General features: G+C 45.5%; 1 protein-coding gene across 3 annotated transcripts in view; it reads left to right on the plus strand.

Moving 5' to 3' along the window:
- Positions 1-57: 57 nt before the first annotated feature.
- Positions 58-26,068, plus strand: part of MGLL (monoglyceride lipase) — a 67,063-nt gene continuing 41,052 nt past the window's right edge. Inside the window, exons 1-3 of one of the 3 annotated variants that reach the window (XM_080385412.1) lie at positions 718-855; positions 1,969-2,107; positions 22,756-22,862. In XM_080385412.1, coding sequence (XP_080241538.1) covers positions 1,983-2,107; positions 22,756-22,862 — 232 coding nt within the window. In that variant the 5' untranslated portion in view covers positions 718-855; positions 1,969-1,982. The other 2 variants (XM_080385411.1, XM_080385410.1) reach the window with 2 other exon arrangements.

Below are 26,068 nucleotides of genomic sequence, written 5' to 3' on the forward strand. Positions count from 1 at the left end.
GCTCCTCAGAGGGTGTCTGATAGATTCCATCTTTCTGGTGGGGCTTCCCGGCCCGAAGAGCTGCCAGTCCCAATGCAGACGGTGGAGTCTGGATGTGGGGCGACAACGAGGGGTCCCGGTGGGGGGAGCCCGGCCGGCAGCGCGGCTCCGCCGTCTCCCCTCGCTCAGTTCGCCGTTCAAAAGCCGGCGCTGGCACTGGTGGCCGGCCGAGCCCGCCGCCGGGGGCAGCCAGCGAGGAGGCAGCCGGTGTGGACCACCGCCCCGGTGAGGACACCAGCCCCCCGGTGCGGACACCCCCCCACCGGCGGGAAGCCCCGCACCGCCACTGCCGTGGGGAGGGGGCGCCGTTTTCCCCCCGCGGGGCTCCCCCGGTCCCCGCCCTGCCCTGCCCGCCGCCCCGCCCCCCCGCCCGGCCCCGCCGCTCGCCCGGCCGGCGGCGCCCAGCGCGGCCCCACCGAGCCCAGCCCGGGCGGGGGCAGCAGCGGCCGCGTCCGGGGCGCGTCCCCGCCCGCCCGTCCGCCGCCTGCGGGAGCGCCCGGCGCGTCGCGGCGGGGGGGAGCGCTCGGCTCCGGCTGCGGCTGCGGCTGCGGCTCCGCCGGGGGCCGCGGGGAGCCCGCCCGCCCCGCCGCGGCGGGAGGATGCGTGCGTGGGGCTTGCGACCTGGGACCGCGCCGGTGCCTGGATCCCTCCTCCTCCTCCTCCTCCTCCTCCTCGTCCCCTCCCTCCCGCTCCCCGCCTGGCAGCCAGGGGCTGGGGAAGTTGCGCTCACACGCGAGATGGCTTCGCAGCGGGGATCGCTTTGAGAACAAGGTCTCCCCCTCCCTCGCCTCCCCCCGTCGCCGTGGCCTCCGAACTGTAAGTGGCAGGAAGGAAGTAAAGTTGCAAACAACCTGCAGCGGCAGGAACTTTCTGAGCCGCCCCAGCTGAATGTGTTCAAGGTGCCTTTGATGTGTGTGCAGCAGCTTCTGGAAAGTGGAGTGCAGCTTTCCCACTCGTCAGCCCTCCCTCTCCCCCACCCTTCCCAACCTCCCCTCCCACCACCGCCACTTCAGCCCACACACGCAATTTGTTTGAGAAGGAGGAAAAAAAAAAAAAAAAGTGATGAACAAGAAGTGGTGAATTACCCAAGCGACTTTCCTCAAAGAGCGAGCCAGCCGGGGAGCGGAGCTGCGGCGCGCAGCCCGCCCGGAGCGCAGCGCAGCGCAGCGAAGCCGCCCGCAGGGACCCGCCGGGCACCCACCGGGGACCGTGGGGGCTGCCTGCTTGGCGGACTGTGAACGCGTCTCCGCAGCGAGATGCAAAAAGCCTTATCTGCTTGCGTTTAACTTGCGATGCCGGCTCCTCACTAGAATGCAAACCCTTGCACAGGATGAAAACAGGTTTGTTGCAAATTCTCCTGGAAATGTTTCGTTCCCCACCGCCGCCACCTTCCTGTTTGAGATGCCAGAGAAGATCTTAATGATGACAAGGTGGCAGATACCTCTGCTGCGTACCCTCCGCTGTTCTTTGGAGATGTTAAGGCAGAAATAAATCTTTTATGCAGCTGTCTTTTCATTTCTGTGGCAGTTGCTGCACAATCTGCACTTGATTGCAGTTAAAATATTCTTTTTAGGATCCGTTTCACGAAATGATGCAAAATAAACACAGATGGGAGAAGTGGGGGAGAGAGAGCTGTAATGAAGTAGTGATGGTGGATTGATCTTCCCTACTTACCCCCCCCCCCCCCTTCCAATGCCCTCCCCCCAGATGTGAGCATTTTTGAACACAAAATGCTACATTTCTGTTTTAAAGCGGTAAGGATTTGGGGGGGGGGGGTGTCTTTGGCTGGGGTTTTGGAGGGAGACCCCCATCAGTGGTGCTTGCCTTACTGCCTGACTTTCTCGAATGTCTGTGGCTACCAAGCCCATCAGCCTTTATCTTGCCTTCACCTGTTTTGAAGTATGTCTTGTTTCTTCCAACACCTTGCAGGTCATTCTTCCAGAATGCCAGAGGAAAGTTCACCAAAGCGGAGTCCTCAAAACATCCCGTACAAGGACCTGCCCCATATCATCAATGCTGATGGGCAGCATCTCTTCTGCAGGTATTGGAAGCCAGCAGCAACTCCCAGGTGAGTGCTTTCAAGCAAACGTCCTTTTTTTACTACCAGTAAATAAGGCTGTTCATGTGATTACTATTTATAGCTTGAATGGCGTTACAGGGCTGTGTGCATGGAGTTTTACAGAGCCGCTAAGAGAGATTTCTGTCATCTGAGAGAGCCTCTACTGTAAAGGCTGCATTTTCCAAACCTTTACTCACTCAAGTCGGCCATACAGATATAAAACATGGAGTTACTGTCATTTCAGGCATGCTACCCAGGCGGTGCATCCAGGTGGCTGATGCCTATCAGCAAGAAACAACTATCTTCAGCCTAATAGCACATGCAGCCAGGGAGGGGTGGGATACAGGCTGAGGGATGCGTACTCTTTCTGATTTTCTCAGCGTCAACAAATTAAACATCAGCGTCTGACTTCAGTTTCAGCAGTAGTAGCTGAAATCTCAGGACAACAGGCAGAATATGGTTTGACTGCATTGCTTTTTGACTGTTGGATTTTTTGTCTCAATTATTTATAGTTAGTGAATGATTTAGGGAGCTCTTTCACTGGCATCTGCAGTTTCAAAACTGCCCTCAGTAATAAACACAGACAAGGAAGCAGGCAGAGAAATTTCTCTAATGTTTTTGTCGTAATGTAAATAATCCCTTTTACTCTAATAGCTTTCTATGCTGATTGTGTGCTGATTATGATCTGCTATAGAAAGCTGTCTCTGTTCCTCCCATAGCTATGATCTTTCTTCGTCCACCCAGTATCTGCTGGCTTGGCATACGTTTATGCTACCACTAGTTATATAGGTGGCTACTTCATAAGCATCTGGATATCTATCGTTTTCTTTTTCTGCAAGCCAACAGGAAAAGCTATGTTGATTTTATACAGCTAGAAAACAGTCACAGGAAAAAGTTGTTCAAGCTGTTGTAGGGAGTTAAACTTTTCCCTTGACCACCCAACATTACTCTGTGTCCAAATCAGCCTGCAGCTGTGCTGAGAGGTGGATACGGGTCCAAGTTAGCTGACCTTGTGTTTGATGCCCGCGGACTAAGGAGCAATGGGAATAACACGGAGGTGGGCAAGCACTGAAGTACACTGTCCCCAGAGGGGAGGACAGTGCAGCCACTCCGCTACAGTGCCATCACACTTGGTTGGGCTGTAGGACATGGCTCTTGGTTGAAGATCACCTGGTCCACAGGGTATTTTATAGTTACTTCTACTCACTGCCTTTCAGAAACAAGGAGGAAAGTTTTTGGCACTGATGCTTTACATAGTATTTGCACCAACCTCAAGATTTCCTCTACAGGAAAAAAGCCCTATCAAAATAAGCTTCTCCTGTGAAACCGGGCTGTCTTGTATTGTAATGCTAATTAATCATTAACTGCCCACAACATTCTTCACCCAGTTGTGGAACTGCTTTTTTTTTTTCATGTTTAATTTCTTAGCAAATTAGTAGTGAGTTGATGGGTCTTTGATCCAGAAATGAAAGGATGATAAAGAGCTGAGAGTTAAAACTTGGTGTCTCTAGGTAGTAATTAACTACCTTTGGGTAGTTAATTTTTTTGAGGGCTCTGTGCGCCAAGCAGTTAATTGAGAGTGAGCTTGCCCTAGTTTTGTGACAACAAAAGTGGATGGGATCAGTGTTGCTCATTTACAAGTGGTTCCTAAGTGCATGTGTGTGTGTGTTTGCATGTTTGTGTATAAGGAGGGGGCGTACTGTTTATTAATAGCTCTTTTCACATTGTTATGTATGAGAGAGATGGCAAGTGACTGAATAACAAGTTAGTGCCTAGATCCTGCAGTCAAGAATGCTCTTGAAGTACTTTGATAGGCAAACCAAAAATACATACTCCCCCCCCTCCCACTTTTCATAAGTAACTCTGCTTTTTCTGCTTCATATGTAGAAGCTCGGCAACTTTAATCTAATTTTAAATGTTCAGCAAAAGTTATATATATATATATGTATGTATGTATGTATAGGGAGAGAAAGAGAGGCACCTCAGGGGACTTCTGCAGGCCTGTTATAATTTACTCTGTTTCAAATGCTGAAGCCGATTCTTTCAATCTTCTAACTCAATTGTTGATTCAGGTTCAAATCTTAACGCTAATGAATGACACTATAACTGTCAAGCGGTGGGATCTTTCATTGATCCATTATGCGTATAATCCCAGCCAGAGCTATAGAAATACCTCTTCACTGCAGATGCCCAAAGGTTATCATTGACTTGTCTTCTATTAGAATAGAACTTATCATCCTTGATCCCTCCCCCAGGGAGGCGAGGGGGGAAAAATGGGATATGTGCCAAAGGAAAAATTAAAAAGTAGCCCTAGCCTGGGGTTGGAGAGCAGACAAAAGCAAGTGAGACTTTGAGAGTGGGGCCGACCGACACACACAGCCCTGCTGAGCTGGTGGTCCTCTTTCATCTCAGACAGACTCACAAAGGTGGATGAAGGCTGTGGCAGGCTAATGTGCTCTAGTGTGTATTTTTTTTTTAAAAAAAAACATTTGTCAGGAAGATGGAGAAATTTTGTGAGGCTCTTTTGCTTCGTGCTCGCACATATCCAGTCTCTGATCCTGTGTGGTGTTGATCTGGCTGATCAGCCCATACTGGTGCACATATGGAAGCTTTGTTGTAAGTGCCACCGAGGCCAAGGTTGTCCTGCAAGTGAAAGGCACCTATTGTGAGTTCCTCAGCAGGGTCTGCTTTGTTTCCAAGGGGGATTTAGGTGATTACTTCGCAGGAAGCTGACACACAAAGGCACTCAGATGTCATGATGATTAGATGGGGTAGATAGAGTAGGGAGTAATGGAACTAAGGAAGGAGGCTGACAGTATTTTCCACTTGTTTCTCGGGTGGGAAGTCACTCCCAACAGCAGAGCGGGGGATTGGGTGTCATCTTCTACTGCTGTCTGCTGGCAGCGGTGCAGGTGGGACTCCCTGGCCAGCAGCCCTGCAGGCTGCCCGACTTGTTGAGCCAGTTTCACCTTAAGATGTAATGAAGTGGTCTTGTTGAATGCAGCAGGGAAGAAAGAGCAGTGTGTTCTGGTGTCGTTTTCATGTGTCGTGCCAACGGTAGAGTATGTGGAGCATGAAAACAGGTAACTCTTTGGCACCGAGTGCTCACTAGCGAGTGCAAAGCTTAAGATCTGGGCAAGGCAGGGCGTTTTCAGGACCGTGTAATGTTGTCTGAAGGAGGGGAATAGTTGGTACCAAAGCAGATTGATCTCGTGCCTGTAACGTGTCCCAGTCGCTGAGGAAATCCTATTTAATGGGAGAACAGTCTTTGTGTAAACAGAAACAGCGGCTCCATGCAAGGTTAAACCCTCTGCCACCACCCTGAGACATCTGAGTCAAAACATGAGGTAATAGGAGGTGAGGAATTAAGAAACCACGCTCTGTTCCCAGCTCTCAGACAAAGCTGCTAAGAATAGAGGTGGGATGAGGAAGGGGAAGGAAAGTTGGGAGGAGAAGTCAAGGCATTTCCTTTGAGGCCCCTAAAGGGCCTGGAAAGGTTCAGAGATGACCTTCTTTTCCTCTGTGTTCTGTATCTCCATAGCCTTTTCTGGATGCTTCAGCTGGTCCTGTCACTGCCCAGATAAGCACCATTTGTTCTGAATGAGGCACTTCCATCCCCTCTGCTTGACCTCACGTAAACCCTGTGAGATTTATTGACCCGGAGTAGTTTTTTCCAAGGTGCTAATAGCCTGCAGGCACCATTGACTTCAGATGAAGTGATGCTCAGCTCTCTCCCTGTAGATCAGCCACTTTAGGTTGGACGCTTGAAGCTTGAAACACTTGTAGTTAGAGGATGCGTTTGAAAATGTGGGTTCCAAACATCCTTGTATCTGAACTTCCTCATCTATCAAACAGAAATCATTATCTGGCTAATTAGCATGATGCTTGTGTATCTGTCCACGTAGCGGTCTCTGGGTCTACTTACTTAGATGACTGAAGTGCTCTGCCTGAGGAGACTGCCTAAAGCTGAGACACGTGTGGGTCACAGATATGTTCCTGATCAATTGTTAATGTACACTGACATGGGTTGGCTCGACTTCAGACATCATGACCGTGGTTTAAGTGAACAGAATTGCAATTGTCTGAGTAAACAGTGTCTTCGTAGGAGTTCTTTCAGTTCTACACCCAGCAAGTGTGATTAAAAAAGACAAAATTAAACAAACAAAAATCACTCGCTTTTTCTTCCTTGAAAAATGCCTGTCATTCATTCTGATTTGTTAGCAATGAAAGGCCAAGCAAATAAGGAGAAAATATATTTCTGTCTTCCCCAAGGACTTTGCAGAAGCGTGTGTGGTGCAGAAATACAAGCTGCCTTCTTACTTGAACTGGCCCTTAAACTGTGAATATTGCTTGCTGATTTTGGCACCTCATTACCAGCATTTCCATGGCATTTTCAGAAGAACAGCACAGCTCCCAGCATGAGCAGATGACAAAGTTGAATTTAACTTTCAGACCCTTCCAAAATGAATAAATAACTAAATAAAACCAAAGTGGAGTCAAAGAAGAGGTAATCAAGTCGCTAATTATAATGTCTTTAATTATACTGTGTGGTGTTAGTCTCTAGAAATACTTAAAGGGATTTCTAACTTCGTGTCACTCTTGAGGAACACTTTTGTTCCTACAAAGGAGGTCAACTTCCAGTTAATGCTCAGGGGCCAAATGTGTACGGGGCAAAGTGGCTTGTGGCAGCAGTTTGTTGTTGGATGAATTCAGCTCCCTCTGTGTGTCTGATCACATTGTACATAGTGCAGAAGGGAAATAACAATTATCATGGTTGAATCAACATTCCAGGCTTTGCTTGTACTACTATTGCCTGAGTTTCTAAAGCCTTCCTTCCATTCATCAGCCATGGATGTGCTCCTTTAATCCCTATGTTGTCTGTGCTCCACGTGACTGTCTTATTCACTGTGACTCAGGGCATCCTTTTAGGATTTCTTATGCATTTCCAGAGGATGGGCAAATTAGCAAACAGCTTCATGTAAGAGGGACTCTGACAGACAGGAGAGCAGCTTTGGTTCTTCCTGTAGATGCTTCCAACACGCTTTCTCAGTGGGATAATTTTTTTTCAGTCCCCACAAGAATGTTTGACAGAAGCAAACCTCCCTTTTATTCCACAGAACCCAAGGAAAGAAGCAAATAACAAAGGGAATAACAGTTGTATTAATTAATTAAACTCTTTTGCTCATTGCCCTGTTAGGATCAACTTCTGAGCACAAGTGTCCGTCCAGCTTTGTGACACTGGTGTGTGGGAACAAGGTGGGAACAACGGGAGTTCCCTGTTGTGAATCTCGGAGCAGTGAAATTTCATCCTGGTTCTGAGACAGCAGCAACGGAAGCAAAATCTATGTTGGTTCTCAGTGTGGCACCTGACAAACTCTTGGAAACAGTGCTGTCCAACACGATGAACATCAGAGGTAGAAATAGGAGAAAAGAAGAAAATGGTCTTGAGATTGTGTTGAAAAACTCAACTTCTGCTCATGATTTTGCCAGAGACTGAAGGCTAAGGAAACCTTGCTTCTCTCTTGCAAATAGTTCATTTGCTTTTAATGAGATTTCAAGTGTGTTGATCAGTACCGGCTTTGTACCATGACCATGATGGATCCCCTAGCTGGTCACTCAGCAGTCAGAGCCCTGCCTGTCCCTCCAGGTCCCTTTATCCTGAGCAGACCCAGCACTGGCCCTCCTCTCAGACTCTGGTGCATAGGTTTTCTTCAGCCCATCAAACTGGGAGCACTCTAAACCAGTTATTTGCTGACAGCGACACAATAGTTGAAGTAGACAAACTCCTCAACCTTCCCAGGGTTCCAGATGTAGGAGTATTTTACTTGACTAGCACAATAAATGTCTAGGTTTAGACAAAATAATAAAACCAGCTGCGCACAGTTCCTTGCCTCAATTTCTTCAACACTCTTGAACATCCCTTGGGTACTCACAGCAGCTCTTTTAGATCATCGTGAACACATCTACAAGAGTTGGCTGGTATAGTAGTTGTACTGGCTAGAAGAGGGTATTTTTTCTAGATGCTTTTTGCGGAGGGGTTGGCCTTTGTTTCCTTGCAAGTTCTCTTCAAGCTGCTGGGGCTTTGTGCTTTTCAGAGCCAGGGTGAACATCTGATCTTTTTGTTCTTCTAGGGAAATTGCATTGTTCTAAGAGCTGTCCCTGCAGACACATTTGGCTGAGCTGTCTTCCCTAGGTTCAGGCGTGCCATTGTCCTAATGTGCTTCCACTTGAATGGAAGCCATCAGCGTTTTAAACCTTCCATTGTCCCATATCCAAGAGATGTGACACAACCCTGATAGCAAATGGCTGATTTGCCCAGGTATCCAAGGAGATAGTGTTGCATCCTGCCCATAAGAGTCCTTAAGATATGCTTAGGCAGGTCCCTTACCTCATCACACCCCAGTTATATCCTTAACTATACCCATACATCGCTGCCCTGTACTCTGCCAGTATAGGCATTCTGACACCGTATCAGTACGGATTATTATCCTATAGGAAGGAAATCAATAGCACCAGGGTAGATAAAGTTTTTCATTGTTAAAACTGTATCTCTCCTAGGGTTTCTTCCGGCAGACCAATAAAATTTCACTTATGTTAACTGGAAGAGAAATACGGGTACAACAATCCCAAATACCAGCCTTGGGCAAGTCCCAACCATAAACATCTTCTGCAGCAACCAGACCTGGGGGAGTCACTAGCTGGTGGGGTCAGGGAGGCATCTCAAAGCTGACTAGACTCACTGTGCAGACAGTGGTACCCAGGTGTGGCCTTGGGGGCAGCAGGGAACAGCCAGTGGAAGCAGTCTCGGTGGCCAGAGCACCCCAGCCAGGTTTGCCTTCCTCCAACCACTCTCCTACGGGCTGTTCGCATCAGCTAGGTGTTTGCTTCTTCTAGACAGATGCCATGTGTTTGTGTCCAAAGGGATTCATTATTTTTGCAGTAGCATCCATGTAGCCATTCTCAGTGTCCCAAGATCTTGAGTAACATCAGACTTCATGAGTGCTTCCAGTGGAATGACAGAGACTCCCCTCTGCTTGCTTCAGACGCTTGCTTCCGAGCCAGAAGCTATCTTCATTTCTGTTTGGCAGGCGCTCGCTTGACGATGGGAACCTCTCAGTCCTCCTATACCAAGTGATGGCAAAGGCAGCTTGTTAGACCTAGAAAATTTAGTGTCAGAAAACAGAATAAAGAAGTCAATGAGGAGCAGAGAGCAGGCAAAACACACGGTCAGGACAGTCATTAGGCAGTGACACAATGCCCAGCGATTTACAAAATCAGGCCCTTCATTCCTCTGTGGTTTTGTCTCCCCATCTAAAATTAGGTGTAACCATCCAGGCAAGTGACATAAATTGGGTCTGGAGTCCCTGTACGAAAGTTCCCAGAGAAAGTAGGCTGTTCCTTGAGGTTTTGGTGGTTGAAGAGTGCTTGATGTTTGAAGAGAATTTTTTTTAAAAATAATCTGCTAAGTGATCCATTAGTTGTTCTCTGCTGTTCATCTACAAGTGAATTGTGTCAGCAGCCGTCCGTTAAAAGACAGAAAAGAGAGAGGAGGAAAAAAAAAAAAGGAAACAAAATATTGACAACTGGGCTAAAGCCAAAACTTCAATGGTAATAGTGTAGTGATCGTTTGCTCCAGCATTGTGTACAGATGGGTGAGGAGAAAATGTACAAACTACTCCAGGTTTGGTAGGCAGGAAGGTTTGCCGATCTTTTTCAGCCATCTATCTGACCTATGATAAAAAGGGTTCGCTCTGTATGTTTTCTTTCTTTCTTCCTTGATTAAGCTGGAAGCTTGCAGAGTGGGGGAATAAAGCTTAAAAATTTGGCCTTTTTTAACAGCAGAAAGTTGGTTTAAATTGCTGTAGGTGTCAGCAGGTTAGCTAGTTCGCCAGCTGGCAAGATGAGCTTATTTTTATAGTTTTTCAACATCGTTTTTTACTTTTATTTTTCAAAACTATTTCAGTGAGGTTTCAAATTCAACTGTCAAATTCCAGAAATCTGCAATGGCTTAATTTGCTGGGCTAAAGGCATGAGGAGTGATGAGGAAGCAGTAAGTAATTAAATTGCTGCAGAGATAACATCTAGCTGACTTAATGGTTAAGTTTTTTCTTCATTTCTTCAGTGTTGTCTGAGAGCTAGTCTACAATATTTGGAGTATTAAAAACTGTATTCTCAGCAGCATTCATAATCTCATTTTATTAAAAGGGTTTTCAAGTGATTAGCATTCAGTCATCCTCTGGCCCTTGCAAGGAGCACCGAGCCTCTCAACCCAGATTGTCCTGTAAATGCACAGATCATCTCTCTGACATTAGTAGTTGCCCACAAGTTCATTAGCACAGAAAACTTAAAAAATTGGGCTTTTTCTTTGCAGGTTCACTGTGGCCCCGTGCATGTAGCGCAGAGCTGGAGCTCAGGTGTCACCCACGGTGACATTTTGACTCTGCTGTTAAACTCCCACTGGCAGCTGTAGGGTCAGGTTTTGCCACACGCTGTGTGTCCGTCCTTGCCTCTGGCACGCTGTGTTGCCACTGGCAAGGCTCTTTACCTCTTGTACTTCAGTTTACGTGGCAGTGGGAGGAAGGTTTGAGCCTTGCTTGGGACGGGGCAATGGACCAGAGGACCTCTTGAGGTCCCATTCATCTCTGCGTTGCGTGACTCTACAGCAAGCCTAGCTGCACCCTGTGTAAAGCATTTTGGGTTTTGTGAATGAGGAGTGTTGTACAAAAGCCAGCTGTTGTTATTATTTATGCTGTCTATTTACTGGTCACATTTCTCAGGGCTGGGGAATGGAAAAAAAAATCAATCAGCAGATTCATTTTGTTTATATTTAATTTCACTTCCAGCGTTTGGGGAATGTTGATTTATTAAACACTCTTCTTTCCTCTAAAACCCCTGGTTTTACATAATTGGTGGAAACGTTGTCTCATTCTTACACATAGGTGTACATTTCTCTTTTGAAACGCCATTTCAGAATTCTATCAAAGCTTTGCTTCCTGCTGTGTGCATTGCATTGCTTTAGGAGAGATGGCTGGATCCCGCAGCACAGCTAAATGTAGTAGCGACGCTTGTTTACATTGTGCGAAGCCCAGAGCACACTCAGACATGCCCTGCTCGAGCTGTGCGGGCAGTTAGCACATCTCCACTGCCCCGTCCGCCCCACCAGCTCCCGGGCATCCCGCAGAGCACGGGCGCTCCAGTGCTCCGGAGCCCCATCCCAACCTCACAGCTGCAGAGCTGGGGTCTCTCCGGCTCCCCGTGTCCCACGCGGTGCCTGCAGTGGTTCAGCCCTCACCTGGGAGCTCGGTGTCTCCAGTGCCATCGGCGGCCCCAGTGTTGCACTGTATCTCTAGAGCTGATGGAGCTCTTCCCGTTCCCGTTGCAGGCTGTGACAGATGCACCCCTCATGTGATCCAACAAATGGTGTCTTGTAAGTTGGCAGAAGAGAAACTCAGGAGGAAAGGCAAAACATCTACCCTGCTGCTAGCTCAGATATCAGCTCTGACTCTTGCTGGCAATCGGAGGAGTTGGAGCTGGCCTGGCAGTGGCAGGGTTAATAACTGTGGTATTGAAAATATTTGTTCTTGATATTGCTGAGGCTTTTTAAAAATGGTCAGAAATATGTGGTACTTCTCAGTTTCTGGTGAAGTGCTCCACATGAAACACAGCATTCCTGCAGCAGAATAACAGCTTGTGGTTTAAATAAATGTTGTTATTTCTGCTCTGCTGTAGGTGTACATGTATGTTTTGGTTCAGTGACTGCCAGATACTGTAAATGAGTATTGATTTCCTTTTCTATTTTAAGCTTTTCTGCAGAAAAGGCATCCCACATGCCTTTAGCTTTCTTTGCTGTACCCAAAGTGATTGCAGCCAAGGCTTTATCTAACTAAATACTCTTTTATTTTATGGTTACCACTCATCCTTATTTTAGTAGTTGCACCCCAAGCTGGTCAGGTCCCCATTCACCGTTTGGAGTTTAAAGCTATTACATCTAGCCCTTTTCGAGAGCAAATCAAGACAGCGTTTAAAACTCATGGCAAGTAGATCCTTATTTTCATTGGCGTGGCAGCCCTCGCTGCCATAGGTGAAGCTGCCTTAGTGTTAGAAGTGAACGAACATTTTAGGAAGCCAGTCTGCCTGGCTGAAGTCTTTGGAGAGCCAGGTTAGCTCAGTGTGGCCAAGAAATAACACAAACCTGGATCTGGCAGCTGTAGGCTGGAGTCTCTATCCATTTGTTAACTTTCAAGTCACCCGTAGGTAAACCATTGCACCTCAGCCACACTTCAAATTTTATTTTGGTACGAAATGTGAATAAACATTTCAGCCTTTGAAGCACATGTTGCAGCAATCACTGTCTTAGCAGGATTCCTGCGTCTCACGTTTAACTGCTTACGTGCAGCCGTCTCTCCTACCTCAGGTCTATGGCAAACATGGAATAGTAAATTAATTGGAACATGCTCAAAGCCTTGGCAAACACTTTGCCTGCGACATTACTGATTTCCCAGAGGAATAGCTGCTGTTATTGATTTTGACAGAGCCTGTAAAGCCTCTCACTGCAAAGATTCCTCTCATAGCTGGGCAGGGCTGAAGTGCAGCTCTGGGATGTGCCAAGATAGGATTATTCATTGGAAATTAATGTGCTTAATCTCAAAGTATGTTAAAATATACATAAGTGCTTTATGATTAAGAAATCAATCTTGGAGTTTGCATCTCTAAGTTTATGGGATAATTCCACCCTGGCTTTTGGAAAATCACACAGAGAAAGATCGGCTTTTTGGAGACTCATGTTATCTGCAACATCTGACCTTTTTATGAGTTCGTCAGTTTGTTAAAGATAGCCAATTAAGATCTCTGCCAACACAGAGGACTGCAGACAAAATTCTGTCAGAAAGGTAAAAGTTAGGATGGGTAATTGACTTGGTGCAGGAAGTAATCAAGGGTTCCACGTAATGGGTGGAACTGTCTGGTTACAAACCATACTATCAGGTTTAAGTATTTCAGGGAATTTAAGTTTTATGTTTTGCTTTAAACCATTGCCGTACAATTGGGAATTGTGCAGTCAGTGCTTTATTAAAAAGTAATAATATACTATCTTGAGTTCACAGAACAGGTAAAGTGGCATCCCCTTTCTTGCCCCTTGCTTACTCACAGCACTCTTCCAAGCTAGTGAAGATTTGCCCACGTAAGCCCGAAATGCCTGATCAAAGTACTTCAGCTGTGCAGTTTTTATTGCAAGGAATGGCCTGGAAACATGCTGACCCCCTGGTGCCAGATGTGTGCTTTCCAGCTTCTTCCCTGCGCAGGTGCTAGGGAGATGAGCTGAGTTCTTCCTTTAATAACTTTTTCAATATTGCTTGTCAGGAGTTGTCTGTACCATCCACTCCCTGAAATAATAGCTTGAGACTGGAGGTGATTAGAGCCATGGCTAGAGTTTGAAATACGGACAATCCCATGTTTAAGAACCACTGATTTTGTGGGGAGACTATGAAGAACCGCTGGTGAGCCCAGGTTCAGACCACTAGTGATGTCTAGCTCCTGCGTGGAAAATACCTTGTGAAAAAAGTGAAGTCAGAACAAGTCTGCAAACTTGTCTTAGAGGACTTCAAGATGCGATGCTTAACATTTAGATGTTGTATCCTCTGCACCACTTTATGATTTGTCTCAAACTGTAAGCACTTCTTAGCAAACACTTGAAAATAAGCAAGCGTGTTACCAAGGACTTGAAAGTCACCAAGTACTTGTGTGGACCTAACCAGAGGGTTGGCTTTACTAAGTAATTTCCATCATTTGAAGCTCAACTAGAACTCCTCACCTCGAAACAAGGATACTGCTAATTCCATCTTCTGTGCTATGCAAAAGGTGAGATTAAATGGTTAAAGTGGGGCTAGGCTGCCACGTAGGGAGCGTTCTTGCATGGCTTGAGCTGATACTTTAATCAAACACATCTTGTTCCTTTCTAGGAAGCCTGCTTAGTCTTTTAGGGTTGAGTTGGGTTTGTCAGGCTATGAACTTTTAGCACCAATAAGTCGTGACTCCTGTCACTGGAACGGGTACCAGTGTTCTGAATATGCTGAGACCGCAAGTGAATTCAGTAAGAAGGAACTGGTTTTGCACAGCTGCTTTGGAACAGAGACATACCTTTATATTTTAAAAAACCCTGTTCAGTGAACAGATTTAGTCCTGAACTAGTGAGTAACGTGGATTTTAAGCAATAGTGACTGTGCAGAAGAGAACTTCTGGCCCTTTAATAGCAGCTTTCTCATGCTTTGAAAGGACAGTTCATCTAATTACGCAAGCCTTTCTTTTTCCAAGGCTTTGACTCACCAGGCAGTGCCTGCATTTTGATTTCAAGAAGAAACTGCTACATGACTGGCTAAATGGTAATTTTTGTCCCTTTGGAAATCATTAGAGGTTGCAAGTCCGTGAAAGAAGAGGGGAAGGTCTGCAAAAACTGTTCTTGCTCTTATTCCCCGTTTGTTGGTTCTCCATTGAGGATCATGGTCCTGCAGCCATCTTCCATCTGTGGGCGCTTTGCTTCCAAGTGCAAATTATTTTTTAATAAAATTAACAAGAAGTAATCTGATTTTTCCTGCTTTCCAAGGGGATCTATGCCAGAAACTGCTTTGAATATTCTTCCTCCACGCCTTAAAGCTAATCTAAAAATTTTGGGTGTGATTTCAGATCGACTTGAATTTTGCAGCTGATGTAGTCTATTTAAATAATGCTTGGCACAGTTTTCTTAGAAAGACACTGACTGCTTTGTGCATTCATCCTTGTAGCTCCCCTTGGGAGACACGACCTCCATTTTATCTCTCTTGTAGCCCTTGTACCGAGGAAGGGCTGAAGCAGAGCAAAGATCAGGACAGGGATGTCCAGTTCCAGCCTTACTGCCAGCTGGGGGGGGGGGGGGGCAGTTCTGCCTGGGCTCCCCCCAAGTCCCCTCGTGTGTGGCAGTGCCCACACCTTGCCTCTTTGAAAAACAGAAGTCATAATTCTTCTTCCGAGGATTGCTGCGCGCTGTGGAAGGGCAGCTGCAAGAGGAAGGCGCAGCTCCAAACCCTGAGCCTCCCCCGGCTCCTCTGCCTCGCACACCCAGAGCAGCAGTCAGTGCTGCTGAGGAACATCCCGTCTCTGGTGTCAAAGTGGAGGAGTGTCTCCCCGAGGCAGCCCGTGTAACCCTAGAATTCCCTCCTCCTTAGTTTTATTCACAAAAAGGTTAGGAAAATCCGGCCCATGAATTTTAAGCTACACGCCACGCGTTTCGCCTGTGATCTCAGCCTTCTGTGCCCTAAAATATTACTTCGAAGCTTCCTTGAAACAAAACACAGCTGGTCTCAAACGTTAACTTTGCAGAGATTTGTCCAGAGCTATGCGGTTGCCAGGTTCCAATAATTCCTTCCCTCCCACCCCCACCTGAATTTTCCTTCATCTCTTTCCCCTGTGTTAGACCACTCGTGAGTTATTCTCGGGGAGGGCGAGGGCCTGCTTTTAGGAGAGCTACAATAAATCAGCGTAACCTCTTTCTCCACACAGTTTTGTGCTGGCTCTAGCTAGATCCTGTTGAACCTTTTGTTTTGAAATATATCTGTACTACCTGGTTCTGTCTCTGCCCTGTTGATTTATGGTGTCTTCACTTTCTGGTGTTGTTGGATACCTTACCCCTGTTACTCCTCCTGCAGGTCATGGCACTTCTCAGATGTCCTCCTAACTGCTGATGAAGGGCTGTGATTTTGAAATGTAGGATGACACCAGGCTTGCAGACGTTGCAAGAGTTGCTCATGGAAGCAAGCACAGACTTTAAGCCTAATCACTAAGTCTCTAGGTTGTTAGACTGTAGGATGCTGCTTAAATGAACAGCAGCCCCTTTGGACAGGCTTGAATGGGAACTTCTGAGCCTGGGTAAATGGGGAAGGGAAGTAGGAAGCAGAGTTTGGTGGAGAGGGTTTTTTTTTTTTTTCAATTGCCAGTTTAGGGTCTGGACTTGAGTGAAGCTACTGATTCTCCTAGACTAGAACAAACCACATCAAACACAAATGTACAGATTCCTCGATCCCCACAAGCTCTCTGAAATCAAGCAGAAATTTTGTAGTGCATGTGTGGTGTATGGTCCTTTGACATATTCTGTGGTGCTTAAAGGTTTTTCACGGGTTAAACTACTACATTCTTGAACTACTTGTTACCTCAGTCTATCTGGAAGAAGTGAATTCCTCCAGATTTGGATCTGTGTGAGATATCCATGCTGATGCTACATGGTCTATAGTGTTGAGAGAAGGTTAACAGAGACTCAACTCTAGGCTGTTGCCACTCTGACTTGCTTTTTCTCCTGAGTTGGGAAAAATAGCTATAGAACTGCTAATTTAACACAATGTTGTTCAACTTCAGTGTTAGCTGAAAAAAGAGGTGATTTTGATTATGAACCTGCATGGCAAAGCTATGGGCCAGTAGAGCAGAGGCTAGGAATGCATTTCTCAAAAAAACTGAGCAAGAGATCAGGCAAAGCTTGCAAGAGCAAGCTCTTGTATGTAATGCCACCTTGAAATGTGGCTTAGAACTGGGAGCAAAGTCACTGCCTCTTGCACCTTCAGAGGGACAAAACTCTGCATGTTTCTTAGAGGCAGAAGGATGAGGCGAAGGGACACACCTGACTCCACCATAAATATCCCTGTCTAACTGGAGTCACCAGGCTGAACTCTTGGCTAACTGCATAGGTCACGAGCATGCACAACGTGAGACAAATTGCCAATACTATTTTTAATCTCTGCCCATGGCCCAAGTCTAGTCAGGGTTGCTTCAGGACACAAATCACTTCAGGGGGAAAAAAAGTGCAAAAGCTGACTGAAAAAGCAGGTAGAGAGACATCTCTCTTCCAAAGTTCAGGTCTTGCACCCAAAGCAAGAGGCTCAAGAGCCCTCCAGAGAAAAGGGCACCAGTAGTGGACAAAATAATTCATTCTTCATTACGTGTTCTTGGAAATGATTAGCTGGAAATTTAAAAAAAGAAATAAATCTTTAACCAAATACTAAGAGTAGAAAATTGGACTGACAGTCAAAGCTCAACAAAATTAGAAGCTGCTTAATGCATAATCTTATTATGTGAAAAATAACTAATCTTCATAATCAGCGAGGACCACTAACCCAGCAAACACAGGAAGGCATACCTGTAATTGGCTTTCCATTATAATATACTTTGGAAGGAAAATATGCATACACGACATTAAGTTAAAAGGGTCTGTGAGCAACTCTCCAGTCGCTTGTCCACAAATGCCACCAGTGAAATGTTTTTGATAAATAAAGGTTAATTGTTCACTGTGGTTCTAAGACTCAGGCTGATGCCAGCTACAAAGGAGCTGATATATCAGCTCAAACAACACACCAAAATGTAATACTTAATTTCCATAAGCCAGTCATTTTCCTGGCAGCCTAGCTAACTCAGAGCTTTCCTGTCAGTTAGTTTTTAAAAATTACTTCAGGAATTTAGTGTCAAGTAGTCAGAACTGCTCAAGTCAGATGTTGTTAGGGCTGATCTGGTTCTGGTAACAACATACGTAATACCAAATGAAAAGCATAGTTGCCTTATGTAGAGTAACATGGTATTAGCTTAAGTTGCAAGATGTTGATTTAGGAAATCACTTCTGCATGTGATTAAATCAGTCCTTATTCAGGCCATCATTTATAAATCCTTTTTTAACTTTCATCTTGTACTTTGTAAGTCCTACTGACTTTCATGAGTTGAAGAAAGTTTCCTGGGTTTAAGCAAGTACTTAAATATTGTTCTGAAGAGGGATGCTTTTGAATGGGGCGGAAAAGATTGCATTTTTCATATATGCAGTCACAGGAATCCTGTCTTCAGTTCTTTGGTTTAGTCCCAGTGTTTTGGTTTATTTTCTGGTAATAAAAGAACATGCACAAGGTCCCACAGAAGTGGGTCTGTCCCCAGAGGACACAAGATGTTAAAATCATACCATCCTGCTCCCAGCCTTCTTCATCTAGTTCAGTTTCAACAAGATTTTTGTTGAAAATAAAGCAGCAACATGAATCTTCTGCCCAGCAGCACCCAAGTCCTGAGTTGGGTTTCTGACCTGCCAGATTTTGTAGCACAACAGCTTTCAGAGTGTTGTTTCAAGGCATGTTTTTTCTGATGACAGAGCCCTGGTTTAAAAGGACTCATGCATTTGCGTAAGCCTGGTGCTGCAGTTTGTTTTCCCTACAATTATTCTCCTGCAATTGATTGTGGAGTTGCATCTCTGAACCTTTGACCTGGCATGGCGGAGGAGGCGGAGGTGGCAATATGTGCCAAGCAAGAACGTGAGAACCTCTAAAGCTGGTTCTGCTCTTGTACCTACAGCTGAATTCCTGCCCTGCGAAGCTGCTCCCTACACAAGAAAGGATATATTAGAAGTTACAGTGAGAAATAAGCTAAAGCTTAGATCAACGGGTGACCTCTCCAAAGAGGCAGGACAAAGACAGTGTGTTCATATTTTGTGCACAGGGACTCTGCATTGCAGCCTGGCCTCTACTGCTCCCAGCCTCCCTGATTCAGGAAAGGACGTTTGCATGTGCCTTGTGCCAACGCTGCGTGTGGCATCGCTGCGTCTTGCTTACGTAGCAAGCTGCAGCTGCAGCACAGGAGGGACTAATACCTGCGTGTCCAGCACAGTCACGGGTGACCAGCACAGTGGAGAAGTGGGAGCAGGGACTGGTGGCTGGTACGTACCATTACCTCCCAATGGAAGATGAGTAAACACAGCCGGTAGTTGATTTGAACAGTAAAGGCAAATACTATCCTGCCCTCTTGTAATAAATAACTGCATCTGTTTGCCAAGCTGTGCAGTACCAGGAGGCAGAAACCTGCAGTGGGGAGGGAGGAGGAGGTGCTGAAAGCTATGGGAAGGGTAGGGAGCTGTGAAAACTGTTGCTTTTGCAAACAGCAGTCAATAAACTGGTTTCCTTTAATAGCCGTAATTGTTGCTGCACTGGTTAGGTGGGAGCAAGCACGTGGATGCCTACTCATGCTCAGCTCACACCTTGGCTTTGTGTGGAGACACACCTGCCGAGTGTGGGGAGGCAAAATGGTGCTGTTGTGTGATTAGGTGCTTTTTTTGTGCAGGTGCCAAAGCACTGCTGTTGTGAGGTGTTCAGCGATTACAGTCGCACCAGCCAAAGCCAGCTGAGGCATCCAGAGATACCATCAGGTTTCCCTGTCTGTGGTTGCAGACCTGCTAGCACAGGTTCAGGCATGGGTCAGCCTCCACCAGAAAACCTTGCAGGCTCTGCCCTGTTTTCTGCTCGAGATGTGCGAGTTTCCAAGGGCTGGAGGTGAAGAAATATCTCCCCAGCATCAATTTGATACACGGGCAATACACAAACCTTGTTTAAACAGAATTTCCACTGGGGTCGCACACAGAGGCACTGCAGTCCTGCAAAATCTTGATGCCTGCAGGGTTTCTGTATTAATTTTAAATTACTCTGTTGAAAGCAAGTCTCTGATATTCTGTTATTCCGGCCATTGCGGTAGGAAAGAGCAGGCTGCGATTTGAGAGCAGGGGTGTCTGCAAAAATGTTTACATACAGAAAAGAACTGCTGTCAGTCAATCTAATCACACAATGTATTTTCATGCCAGCTTGCTAGTGAAAATATGTTGAACCATGTATTTGTTCCACTGCCTTCAGGTATTATTTGCCAAATCTAAACTGGTTTTGTAATGGAAAATGGGAGGTTAGGTGAAAGAGCCAAATCCTTCAATCCTTGCTCAGATGATACTCATACTAATTTCAATTTTTCAAGCGGTTGTGTTTAATGCATGGCCCCTGTGCTTAGGCCTGCAAGCCGGAGCTACAGAGCTGTGTAGATGTGACCTAGTTTTTAGACAGCAGAGCTACTCTCACTTTTTATTGAACGACAAAATGAGCTGCTTCTGTTTCAACATAACAAATCGGAAATTTTACTTGTTTATGACTACTGATACGACAAAACTTTCTAAAGTATCTAAGTGTTGTCGACATCTACTGCCATTAGGGCTCTTAAGGCACAAACAGTCTCAGGAATTTCATTCGGTATTTTGCAGACAAATAATAACCCAGGTCTCTTGCCCATGATATCCAAAGGCTCAGTTCTGCAATGCCAGGCAATTGTGCTCGATGGGAGGAGAGGTTGCAGGAACACCTTGCCTCTCTGAAGCATTTAGGTTTTTTCTTTTCTCACCGGTTTCACAGAAGATGAGGGGTCTGAGCATCTAGCAGGATGCTGTCAGGCAAAGTCATGGTGCTGCATCAGTGTGAATGAAAGTAAAACTAGGTCTTTGCTGTTGGGGGGATGCAATACTGGCATAATTCTGCTGGCAGGGATCTCTTTGCCAGCTTCCCATTCGGTTTCAATCACTTGATGCATTTCAGTGCATACATTCAGATAACATTGCTCTGAGAAATGAAGGGCTGTATTCAGTCAGCCAAGTTGCACCTTCATCTCTGTGCCTAGTCAGCAGAAAAAAAATAGGTCCTCTAAAGAGTAGCCGAGGGCTTAAGTAAGACACTGAGCAGGGAAGCTGTGAAGGGCCAGGTAACAGGAGTTGTACAGCAGAGAGACAGCCTGGCTGGGTCTGTTGGATATCAAGATGATGGGTACACAGGAATTTTCTCTCCCATTTCCTTAAGTTTCTGCATCGGTGTCCTGTGCGCGCAGTGCCACTGCTTGCTGTACCACAGTGTCCAGAGCCTGCGGGTTAACAGCCTGGCTTTGCTTCAGCCTCTGCCCTCCTGCTGCATTTCTGAATGCTTGGGGATCTGCCAGCCCCAGCTCACAGCCTAGGGGACTGTAATGTCTCTTTAGGTGACCCAGGACCAGGGCTGAGGTACCAGACCAGTACTCGTAGGTGGAGGCAGAAGCATTTGAATGGTGCCTCCAGTTACCAGGGGCATGTATAAAATAATGACTTGCTCTTCCAGCCCTGGCCACAGTGTCTCTGCTGGGCTGCCAGTGTCCAGGAGAGGAAGGACATGTAAAGCCATGATGCCTCTGCTGCAGAAAGTTCCTATTCTCTGCTGTGGAATGAGCAGTGTCTCTGTTTCTTCAGCATTTAGAGCTCCAATAATAGACCCGGCACTCTGAAAATCGGACTGTCAGACAAGTGCTTTGATAACCTGACAAATCTATTGACCGGAGAAGATGACAAACGAAGAAATGACTGCGCCACACAGATGGTTTTGAAACCTTCAGTCATACTAAAGAACATTTTTAAGGCACAGCAAATTACATATGCTACGTGACCTAACTTCACCCTTGGTAATTAGTATTAGAAGACACCAGAGCATCTTTGCATTGCTGCATTTGTGTCTGTAGTATGGTCTGTAAAATCCTTCTGGTTTCGATGGATGCTTTTTCAAGTTGCGTAGCTTGAGCAAATACTTTGAAGCAGGTGCTAATCAAAGAGCTAAAGCAGGAGTTTCTACATCATCCAACATCTTTTTTTAAGTTTAAATGTATTAAGATCAAAGCAGTTTATTACAGTGAATACACTGTCTAAAAAAGCACTCGAAACCTCAATCAAAACAAAGTTCAGGAATTCACTGGCTGTAAACAGATGTCGTTATTTTGTTGTCAGTTCATTTAATATTTCACTGTTAATGTACTGGAAATATCTAACATGTAGCCTTCAAACTGTTTTGAGGTTGCTGATGTTGCAATGACAGATGGTACTTTTACACAAACAAGTTATGTTTATGTTGCTGAAGCTGGATTTTGAATAGTCACCTGCTGAATTCAGCAAAACTTCTGTAGTTTAATTTCTACTTCTGGTATAGTTCTAGTCCAATTCTACACAAATTTTGCCCAGTAAAAACGCTGGGAAGGTGCATTCAACTTCAGTCACTCTCACTTGATGCCATTCCAGTGAAAGTAAAGTATCACTGGTAAAACTGGAATCTTCAAAGAGATGTATTTGTGTGTCCATTGTGTGTTCTTCAAAAACAAGTGTCTATTAGACTGGGGTTTTTTATGATCCCTGTCTGTAGTCATATGGTGGCTATGTAAAAGTCACTTTAAACACCAAAGTAAAGCAACAGTTTTGGGGCCAAAACTGGAGTGATAAAATTACCAGAATCGGGGTCAAAAGGTAAAATTCTAAACTCCAACCAAAGTTCTGGACTCTGCTTCAGACCTATTCTTTAACTTAAATTTCATCTTGAAGAGTGCTGTGTAACATCAGACACTGTTACAAAGTTAAGGACAGTGTTTGTGTTTGAAACCATGGGGAAGTACCAATCCCAAAAGAAATCAATGGTGACACTTAACGCTGTAGGAGCAGTGTAGATGCCTCCAGCCCAAGGTAGAGTTACCCAGCGCAAGGATTGATGCTGCAGCCCATCTCTATCTGCAGCTTGCAGCAGACCGTGGTGGCAGACAAATGGGACAGAGCAGTGCCTGTCCCATGAGCATTCCATGTGATCTGTCCTACTACTACCTGGTGAAGACCAGGCTGATGGTGGGGCAGGATGGCGATCATGTCCCCTCCGACCAAACCCACCTCAGCCGTTATATACCTGCCTTCTATTTGCTGATGTCTGAAATGCTGTTGCTAAATTGTATCTGCTGGTTTTACTTGCAGCTCTGAAGCCTTCGTGGGTTGATTGCCACGTTAATGATTTATACCTTAATGCTCCATTTAGGGCCCTGGTGTTTATCGCTCACGGCGCTGGGGAACACTGCGGCCGCTATGATGACTTGGCCCAGAGGCTGACAGGACTCAACTTGTTTGTTTTTGCCCACGACCATGGTGAGTAGCCTGAAACGGTGCTTGCTTTACAGCAGCTCAGGACTTTACTGAAGTAAATGCCTGTAAAGCTACTCAGCATTGAGAGAAGAGATAAAATGTTTACACCTCAGCATAAATGAGAAAGGGATCATCTGTTGCTTTGTAACGATCTGCATATTGAATCTGTAAGAAGCTGTCCCTGTTTACCTTGAGTTTTCGTCAGCCTTGTCCTTGACGTTAGTGCTAGTGCTATTTTAACCACCCTGTAACAGACTATTTGTCTTTCACCTATCGTGGGGCATGGGGAGGTATTTTCCACTGTGGAAGTGGGACTGGGATGCATTTCTGGTGGATTCATGGTCGATGTCCTAAATGATCCCAGAGGAGAGGCTGAAATGACAGTATAGCTTTCATATACTGATACGACTAGACAGCTACACCCCTGGGACATTGAGGAGCGTGGAGACATCACAGACCTTTGGACACATCTCCACAGTCCAGCAGAGACACCAGAGCTGGCTGTACACACCTCGGCTCTGCTGAGAAAGCAGCTTGAGTGCATTAAAGGCCGTGATAACACAGCAGCACAGCCTCAGCCCTCAGCCAGCAGGTCTGGGCAGTGCCATGCCATGTAGACTTACTGTTCCAGCCTCTTCTGCCCTGAAGATCTCCGCTCTGGGCTCCATCCTGTGACATAGCTAAGCTGGGTATCACCAGATCGCCTGCAGCACATGAACTGGGACCTCCCAATAATTTATTTGAACCATCTGTCCTGGCTCTTTGGTAGCCTCCTGTCACACCTGACTCTTGCAATTTCATGACTTCTCATCCTTGTGCTTGGAAGTCTTTGCTTTGTTTTTATCGGATTGCTGCCTCCCTGCAAGAGTCACTCTAGATATCAGTAAAATGAATCAATGGGATTAACGATGGCAGTGGACAAAAGGGAAGGCCAGATTCTGAGCTGACAGATTGAAAGGGGATGAATCTCAGTGTAAATCCGATCTCCTTCTGGCAGATCGTTCACTGACATTCAAAAGTATACTGCAACACATTGGAAAGTATACTGCAATTTACTTGGCTGAAGCTGAGACTTCAAACCTGCCCCTAGATCTCCCCAAAGACAGGACTGCTTAATTTGAGCTTGACGATCCTGAACACATGTGAGGCATTGCACCATTTAGTCTGCAAGGGCAAAGGCAAAACCTTACTGAACCCAGGTAACCAGGGCTTCCCCTCATTCTTGCTCTCATGGTTCCCTTTCAGTCACAGCACTGCCCTTGACGTGCAAAACCAAACCCTATATTTTCCCTGAAAAAGAGAATACCTAGTCCTCAGGACAGCTTGCAAGGAAAATAAATAAAAGCCATGTAATTCTTCTGGACAACTGCTCACATGCCATATTCAGGGCTGACTTTACAAAGCCAGTTGACCCGTGCAGGAGCATCGCTGCTGACCACGTGAGTCTCTTTCTTTCTGTATAGGCACGATATTTCTAAGTGTTGATTCATTCATTCCGATAGACTTCCTTCTGAGCTGGATGGAGGCTAGCAGGGATTTGCAGTAATCCCAGGAGAAAGTATCTCCATTCCTCTCTCTTTATCTGTATGGCATGAAGATCGTGAGAAAGGTGATGGAACAGGCCACATGCTGTCCACTCTGCAGCTGCTGTTAGTAGACCACAGACAATATATACAAAAAGTTCCTGAACTCCAGGACACACAGGCGTTTGGTTCAGAGCTTCCGTGGGCCTGTGAGAGACTGATTGCTCACTGTGCATGCTTAATGTTGTGCCTTAGTTCCTCATTCCCTTAAAACTTGATAAAAGTTTTAAGAAGTAGAGTTAAAATAACAATATTTGAAGCAACAAACCTAGAAGAAATGATAAAACGTTGTATTTATTGCATGGATTTGATATGGAGGTTGCCTCTTCTGTTGATGGAGAAGTGCCTTTGGGGTGCAGGTTCCCGTCAGGCATGTTTTGCACTGTATAATGAGACAGTTATTTGCTCTCTTTTTCCTTGAATATCTTTTTGACTAGAGAAGCTTAAATATTTCATTGGATTTTCTCGATAGGCTGATGTTGCTGGATTAATTAGTTCGGCTCAATTAGTACAGATCTGGTTCCTCAGGCCAGTTAACAACTTCATTCTCTCTGTCAAACCTACAGTTTTCTGTGTAAATTCGGTTGGGTTTTCTTCGTCAGCAGTGGGGAGAGGGTAAAGAAGAACCCGAAAGCAGAACAACGGAAACACAGTTGTGTTTCACAAAGAGCTAATTTAACTGAGCTAGTTCACTGTAAGTCAGGGAGATAATTAACATATTTTAGGCTCTGTAAAATAATAGTAATTAAAAAAAAAAAAAAAAAAAGAGGTACGGGGTGAAGATAAACTTTGATGGAATACAGGTTACAGCCTGAGCTGGATGCCAGCGAGAGCTGAAGGACAGAAACACCTCCGCTGCCAAATTTGCTCAGATCAGACTGGGAAGTTTATAGCTTTCCTCCACCATTTTATCTATTCCAGATCACTTCAACAGAGTGTTCCCCCTTTGCATCCCATCCTTTGGATATCTTTGGGTAATATTAATTATTCAATTGAGTTAGCAAAATAATTGCTTTCTATTCCCCATCTTTTACAGTGGCTCTTGGGCTTACGATCTTGGCATAGATTTCCTGACCTGGACGTTTGTTCTGGTTCTGGTATTCTCATGGATAAAATTCCCAATATAGACACATTATCCGTAAGATTATTAATGCAGTTCCACAGCGTAGCTAGCATGATTTCCCAAATGAGTTGGGAAGTTACTAGGGCTATAGTATGCGTGACTTGACTGATTTATATTGTGTCTATACTTCAGTCAAAAGATGGAAAAATAATTTCCATTTATATTGCTGAGTCTGTAGGAGCTTATACAATGGTTCTAAATCTTGCTGAAGGCTGCTCTGCACCACTCTTTCCTGTTATGCAAGGCTTCAGCAAAAAGGTTGGCACTTCACGGAGTGACAGTATTCACCCAGATCTGTGTCTTGGTATGTCAGGATTCGTGCATTTGCTCTTTAGGGTATTTCATAGTAATCTCAAGACTACTGGACCTCACAGATATTAGAAATTTTCCACGGTGGTGTTGAAAATTCAGCTCTGAAATACCTCTTAACCCTACCTTGCATCTAATATTATGAAATTGCTTTGTTGTATGTCAATCCCATGAAAGAGGAAAATAGCATTTCT

The sequence above is a fragment of the Falco punctatus genome (assembly GCF_963210335.1).
Source record: "Falco punctatus genome assembly, chromosome: 4".
NCBI classification, from domain to species: Eukaryota; Metazoa; Chordata; class Aves; order Falconiformes; family Falconidae; genus Falco; species Falco punctatus.